General features: G+C 37.0%; 1 protein-coding gene across 1 annotated transcript; it reads left to right on the top strand.

Annotated features, from left to right (window-relative positions):
* Nucleotides 1–219: 219 nt before the first annotated feature.
* Nucleotides 220–558, top strand: LOC109206032. The gene has a single exon (XM_019368796.1). It carries the CDS (start codon nt 220–222, stop codon nt 556–558), a length of 339 nt encoding a protein of 112 aa, XP_019224341.1.
* Nucleotides 559–8,135: the final 7,577 nt, after the last annotated feature.

Raw genomic sequence — 8,135 nt, 5'->3', positions numbered from 1 at the left:
GAAAAATTATGGATCGAATGGATCCATGAGTTCTACCTCAAATGCCAGCCTCTCACCACAGCCAGAGTTCCCCGACAAGCTTGTTGGATCATGAGGAAAATCTTGGAAGCTCGACAGACTTTGTTACAAGTGCAGATAAGAAAGGGGCCAGGAAGCCTGACCAAACAAATTTATGAGCAACAACTACCTAGTTACCCTAAAGTACCTTAGAAATGTGTGATGTACAAGAATGATGCTAGACCTAAGGCCAAATTCATCATGTGGTTACAGCTACAAGACAAACTTCTCACTACTGATAGGTTAGCAAAATGGGGCATAACTGTTGACTTAGAATGTGTCATGTGCCATACTCAACTTGAAAGTAGGAATCATTTGTTCATGGAGTGTGATTTCACCAAAGCAGTATGGAATGTGATTCTCCTATGGCTTCAGAAGCAGGCAGGGCCAACCACTGGATGGGATCAACATGTAGCCTGGATAATCCAGAATGCAAAAGGGAGGACTCAACAAGCTCACATCTTCATAAGTGCCTATGCAGAATGTGTCTATGCCATTTAGATGGAGAGAAATTAGAGGATCTTCGAAAAGAAATCAAGGAACTGGGAGATTATAGCTAGGGAGATTGCCTACTTGTCCAATGTTAGAGCATCTCATGGTGTCCAAAACTTGTTACATAGCATGTTGTTCTAGCTTGACTAACTAGATTTGATTACTGTTTGCTAGTTCAGCTTAGGCTTTTGATGATTTTTTTTTTCTTTAGATAGCTAGTTGTGTTAAACTGGCTATGGTGTTGTAATGTTGATTCCTGGTGATTAATATAATGTTAGTTACTAAAAAAATACTGACTCTGGAAAAAATAATTTTTTTTAAAAAAAAGTGAAATCTTTTTTGTGGCTAAACTTGAAATATTTTTGTGGCCAAACTCTTACGCTTATTTTTATCCTTTTTCAAAATCCAAGTGTTTATTAAAACTAGAAATTTTAGCGAATGTCGAATGATAAAGGGTAAAAGCATTCATCAACATTTAATATTGAAATTTTATAATTGTATGATAATACTAATTTCTAAGAATGTGCACCGCACGTTACTAATGGCACGTGGATGTTCATTCAAGTGTTTACGGGGGCAGATTTACATGCAAAAATATGGGGTACGTGAACCCATGGTGTCTCCACAAAATTAGATATTTTATGTACATATTTTTTAAAATTGGTATAGTATTAACTGTTGGCACCCATTCTCCAAAAAGATTGAATGGTGCACTTGGTTGAATGTTGAGTTAACTATCAAGAGGAATAGGGATCAATTCCCACAAAATATTTTTTTTTTCTTTTTTTTAGTAATGCACCCATGTACTAAAAATCCTAGATCCGCCTCTGAGTGTTAATACGAAGGAATAACAAATTCAGTTAATGATAAAATTATAAATATATCACAAGAGGAAAAAATTATTGTTAAGCACTTGATGTGAAAAAATAGCACAATCATTTAAATTCTGAAAATTATGTTATTACATAGCATAATACTAGAATCTATAATGATTGGACTTATAATTTAAAAATATGCAATGTGATCGTATCTTACTTGAGACTTCTCTATAGACAATTTTTTGGTGTACGTTTTCTTTTCGACACTTTGACGACTCCATCATGACAAAAAATCGTGTCGTCGATATTGATATTACCTTAAAAATGCAACATATAACCGTCCCTATTAAAAAAAAATAAGTTCTCCAAAACCAGTCTAACATTTAGAATTGTTTGTCTTTTTACAAGCACAAGTGTACCAAAAATGTCTTTTTTTGGACACATTTAAAAGAATATCTTTTTTTGGAAGTGAAATTAAATTATGGGTATACATACTTCGAAGTACATTGACCCATCATGGTATAACACCCTTGTACTATTACATAAGTCATTTTATTGATCTAAATTTTTCAGTTGCATGATGGACATTTTTTTTTTCAAAACCAATATTATGCAAACGAAGATAATTATTAACTTTGTTTGATTTATACATACATGGCACTAACATACATAAGCGATAATAAACTTGGCAAGGAACTCATGTGATGAAAGACCATTTGGTGTTAAAGTATTTTAAATATTCCTACTAATAGTTGATATATCTTTCATAGACTCGAAACTAAGAAATAACTGCTTTTACCAGAGACTTGGCGATAAATATCTTTTAATTGATTAATATATTTATGTTTTGTTAGCTAAAATAGCTCTTTTCATCATGTACTTTGCATAATTTGTATTTTTATTTAGTGATAAAGATATTTCTCTTGTTAAGTAATCTTCAGTATCGGTATCATCATTGGACTTGATAACTGTTCAATCAAATTATCTCTTATTATATACGGAAAAGGGCCAAACTGCCCCTAACGTACCAACTCCAGTCTAAAAATGCCCCTCGTTAACCTATTTGCTAAGAATGATCGTGCCGTTAAAAATCTTGTATAGTTGTGCCCTTAGTTCTAACGGGTAACTTATGATTTAATTTAATATTTTATTAATTCCACGTGGCTATTTCTTATTGGCCATTAAATAAGGCACATCCCAAACCGGATTTTATCCCACCCATAGCCCAAATAGATCCCCCCCCCCCTCCCCAAAACACACGATTTTAGGTCATTCTCCACCCACTAATTTCTCTCTCTGCGATTTGGTCCCTTCTTTTTTCTCCCGATATGGCCTTTCTCTCTCTTTTGCCTTTTATTTTCTTCTCTTTTGGAAGAATAATCCGTGATTCTTAATTTTGCCTTTATGTGCTTTTGTTTTTCTTCTCTTTGTAAGATTCAAATTTGTATTTTCGATTTGGCTTTTCTTTCTCGATTCTGACTTTCTATTTATTCTCTTTGTAAGATTTAATCTATGGTTTTGGATCTGTGGTCTTTGAAAATGATTACTCTTCATCTCGATTAATCTGTGATATTTGAGGATTGAAACAGTTTATGATAACAAGGAAGGCTCCCAAACATAGGTTATTGTTAATTGATATCGATTGACTACTACTTTTCTTGATGCGGAAGATGACGATTAGGAATTACAGAGAGGTGGCAGAGAAGAAATGTCTTTGGTTGTGGAAGTCCGTAACAGATATAGTAACTTTGTTCTTTGGTTTTACCATGGATGATTGGGAAGAAGGAAATGAAATATAGTTGTGAGCATGTGATTTTTGCCTTATACGAAATACTCCTACAAAATCCCAAGGAAATAAATTTTTTCTTTTAATTATTTGCCATTTTAGGAATTTTTGTAGAATTTTCTTAATTATTTGCATTTTTCTGTGCATGTTTAATTTTTATTTAAATCATGAAAAATACAAAAATACTCTGCATTTGCATTTAGGATTTAATTTTACATTTTTTAGGTTAATTAGTAAATTAGTTGTTTTATAAAAATAAAAAAATCACAAAAAATAACTCACTTTGCATTTTTAACCTTTTAATTTTAAATTTTGTAGTTCTTCTTTTAATTTAGGAGTTAATTAATTTATTTCTTGTAAATACTATGACGTGTAATTAGCTTAATTTGGTAAGTTAATTTAGGTTTTAAATTAATTTGAAAAGAAAAAGAAAAATTAGAAATTGAAAAGAAAAGAAAAAAGAATCAAAAGAAGGCTGTTGATTCTTGGGCCAATTTGGCACAGCCCAACTAATTTCCCCAAAACCCGTTTAGATCAGGCCCAAAACCCAGTCCCTCTCCCGGTCCAAGCCTTCAGCCCCAAGTCCCTTGAAACGACGTAGTATGGGAACGAAACTACGTCGTTTTGAGTTTGAAGTTTAAAACCAATCTGGGCCCTTCATTTTCTTTCATCTAACGGCCATCAGGGCTTCATCCTAATTACATAAAACTGTCCGAAAGCCCTAAATTAACCTAGGACCTGTGTTTCATCTTCTCCCTCACACCCCTTCTCTCACCATTGTCCGCCGCCCACCGGAAATCGCCAGCGACGGCGGTTGACCTCCAATCCTCACCAAATTTATACCATAGAATCCCCTTCGTCCCCTCATACCAAATCCACCACCCGTCTCCTTCAAATCATCATAGAACCCTTCGAATCTGAGATGGAAGTTCGGACCCTCGAACCCTAACCTACCCAAATTCATATAGGGTGACCCCCAGGCCTTCCCAAATCCTATACCCACACCTATTTCCCAAACATCCCAACAAAATTTCCCCAATTCCAAATCTAAAAAGTTCAAGCCCTAATTTTCTCTCTTCTTCTGATTTCGCGCAAGCCCAGACTCGTGTTGACCTATAATCTACGCTAGTCGATTGCTCTTAACGAGAGCAATCAATTAGCATTGGTTTTAGTTCATTCCGAGGATGCCGGATTTTGACGAATCCATCAGATTCCGATCAAATATTCACTCCCTTCGATGTGTTTCATGTTTTCAAGACATTCCGATAGTTTGGTATTTCCCCTCCCTTTTCTTACTGATTTCATGCATTGTAGTATTTTCTGCTTTCGTTTATTTATTTTTATTTTCTTCTTTGTTTTGGCTTGTTTTCTTTAGTAGTCGAGTTCATTTTGAGTTGATAGTTAAAATAAGTTCAAGCCTAAAATCTGAATTGTTTGATCTGTTTTCTATTTTTTGGATTTGATTCTGTTTCTGTGGTCTGGTTTAATCATTTATGATTTGTCACGACCCATTTTCCCATAATAGGTCATGATGGCGCCCGACACCATTTGTCAGGCCAGCCAACGCGGAAGTATAATTAAATTCTCATGTTACCCTTACCAAAAACCATTATAATAGATTTTTCCCCCAATTAAAGTCATAACCAGTAAGGATCAATAAAATGTAAAGACAGTTATACAATCCAAAATAACGTCTACTACTGTGTGTGCCAGAACCTGATGTCACAAGCTACAGGCAACTAGTAGAATATACACAAAATGAATAATGCCCTATCCTACCGTCTGAATCAGGATAGACAGAAACAATAACAAAAAAAAAAAAATACAAGGAAGACTTCTTCGGCTGCGGATCGGCAAGAAGGGAGTGCAACTCACCGTAGAAGTCCCAGATGCGCTCACTGATATGCACTAGAGTGATGTCCGGATCCACCTGCCTCAAATCCTGTACATTTAAGTACAGAAGTGTAGCGTGAGTACATGAACAATATGTACCCAGTAAGTATCCCGTCTAATTTCGAAGAAGTAGAGACGAGAGGTCGACTCGATACTTACTAAGGTCAATTAATATATATGTATATAAGTATGATGTATTCAAATCATGGAATTTACAAGTATCAACAGTTTATGGCAAGTGGTATAAGTCAAGAACTTTACAGCATCAAGTTTATAATTTATCATATGAGATAATGGCCAAATAAAGCATGTATAGGATTTTCCACAATTAGCATGCGCACATAATACCGAGGCGACGGCCCGATCCAACAGAAATAAACTGTGCACTTGCCGAGGGTCGACGACGCGCCTATAGATGCATCTATTCATACCGAGGCGATCGGCCCGATCCACAAATAAGGATGGAATATCAAGTTCACACACATGGCACATAAATGGTCAAGAATACCAAATCAAACTTAATCAACTATACAGGTATGCTCCTATCCCCTTTTAAGTCTCTAGTACACGCTAGGTGTTCATAACAATGATTTAACATAAGAGATATATTTAATAGGCATGTTGTAGGCCCTAAGCTACCCGGACATTTATCATAGTAGTAGCTACGCACGGGCTCTCCTCACCTAACGCGTGCGTAGTCCCCGCATTTAGCAACAAACACTCAAACATTAATCCTAAGGGGACAATTCCCTCTTACGAGGTTAGAAAGGAGACTCACCTCGCTCCGAAGTGCACTTCCGATATCAAGAATAGGCCCAAACCCTCAATTCGTAGCCAAACGAGCACCAACTAATTAAAATAAGCAAGAACTAGTCAATAAGAGCTTACAAGGTTAAATTCTAATTGTTTAAGCAATTTCCTAACCATAAATACAAGTTTTCCTAATTTCCGACCCCGGGCCCACATACCCGGATTCCAATATTTTTCGAAGGAAGTTGTTCTCTATCACCTAAGGATCACAAATATGTGATTTCTAGTTCATTTCATGGTAAATTATAGGATTAAATCTTAGTTTTGACTAAACCCTAGGTCTAACTCTAATCTCTTGATTTTTACCTAATTTTAGTGTTAAATCTACCTAATGTTTATGTATTTGAACTAAAAGTGGGTGAGAATTACTTACCTTGCAATGATATGTGGAAACTCTCTATTTGAAACCCCCAAAATCGCCCAAGTGTGTAGTGAGAAATGAGAGAAATGAGTTTGGGTTCGTATTAATGAACCCTTCTGCCCCCAGTGATTTCCACTTCTGCGGAAGTGAGCCGCTTTTGCGGAAAAGGCCAAGGGGCCTGGGCCGCTTCTGCGGTCTAAACCTCGCTTCTGCGAGGCCGCTTAAGCGGAAAGGCCACCGCTTCCGCGGTTCTGGGCCTGGGCGGATGGACCGCTTCTGCGGTCAGGAGTCTGCTCCTGCAGTTTCCCCTGGGACTGGCCCCTTCCGCTTCTGCGATAAACGACCGCTTCTGCGGTCCAAGAGCCGCAGAAGCGGTTATGACAGAAGCAGCAGATGAAGCTTTTTCCTAAGTTTTTAACTTCACTCGAACCTCGACCATCTGACGCTCGGGGCTCCCGAGCCCCGCCCGAATATACCGACAAGTCTGAAATCACGAGGCGGACCTACTCGAACCCTTGAAACACTAAAAACAACGCTAAATCGAGGAATCAACCCCCAAAACCAAATGAATCAATTTATTGAACTTCAAGTTCTTAATTCTCCTTCAACGGGTCAAAACGCCCTTAAGCTACTCGGATGGACACCAAATTTTACGGGTAGGTCTTAACTGATATTTCGGACTTGTACCATGTTTCGGAATTGAAATCCGAACCCGATACCTATGAAAACAATGATTTCTTAGTTTATTTAAATCTTTAAAACTTTAACTTAACAATTTCACGAAAAAAATTTATTACTCGGGCTAGGGACCTCGAATTCGATTCCGGGCATATGCCCAGGTCCCATATTTTCCCGCGGACCCTCAGAAATTGCCAAATCACGATTCCGGGTCCGTTTCCCCAAAATGTTGACCGAAGTCAAACTTGGCCTTTTTAAAGAAACTTAAAGAAACAACTAGGCTTATTCTTGCTCAAAACTCTTCTAACTTCCGAACCACCCGTCCCCGCAAGTCATAAATTAGCTAGAGCAAGTGCGGAAAGTATTATTTAAGGGAACGGAATTTGGAAATGCAAAACGACCAGTCGGGTCGTTACACTTTTATATAAATTGGGACTATATAGAGCCGAAATAACCTTATCCCGAACGAGATAGGAAAAATCCCGCACGCAGGGTCCAGGCCAGCGCCTCGTGCTAGCAGTGGCGCTAAAACCAGTAACGATTCACGTTTCCAATCCTTCAATATTTTCCTTAGCTTTGTATTTCTTGTTTCTTTTGTCTATCATTTGGGGGGGGGGGGGGGGGGGGGTACAACGACCAAATGGTGTCCCCCCTTTGTCTCCTTCATTATTAGTTTTTTCTTTTTTTTTTTCACGTTTTATTTAATTTTGCTCCAAATCTCTTGATCTTTACACTGCTTTATTCCTACACAGAAATATAATATTAAGCATAAAATAATATAATTAATGCTCAAAAGACGATTAAAAGTACTAGAATGTGAGGAAACAATGATTAAATATACTCATTTTTTGGCCGAACATCACCACCCCACACTTAAGACACTTTCACATTGATATATTTGCTTATTGAGAGCTAGACCATTTTCAAAGAGAGCCTTTTGAATCAAAGATTTTGATTATACCATGAAATTTCAAACCAAATTGATACATACTCATTCTCATCAAATCAATTAATTATATTACCCTGGCTCGGAAAATAGGAATAGTCAACCGCTAATATGTAGACAACATGTATCTCATAGTGTCCCAAATTAAACAACAAAGAGAAAATCATTTCTTCTGCATCTTCTTTGTCAATCATTTATATGGCAGCGCGCGGTAATTCGTGCAATGGTTTCCAACAAATGCTAACTTTTTAACCTATATTAATATGATCGTATGTTCTCACCAAGTATATATAT

Source organism: Nicotiana attenuata, unplaced genomic scaffold, assembly GCF_001879085.1.
Source record: "Nicotiana attenuata strain UT unplaced genomic scaffold, NIATTr2, whole genome shotgun sequence".
Lineage (NCBI taxonomy): Eukaryota > Viridiplantae > Streptophyta > Magnoliopsida > Solanales > Solanaceae > Nicotiana > Nicotiana attenuata.
Note: the sequence above shows the minus strand (reverse complement) of the source record. Positions and strands in the feature narration are given on the sequence as shown.

Coding starts and splice junctions, on each gene's coding strand:
- LOC109206032 (XM_019368796.1), top strand. CDS start 220: ATGTACAAGAATGATGCTAGACCTAAGGCCAAATTCATCATGTGGTTA.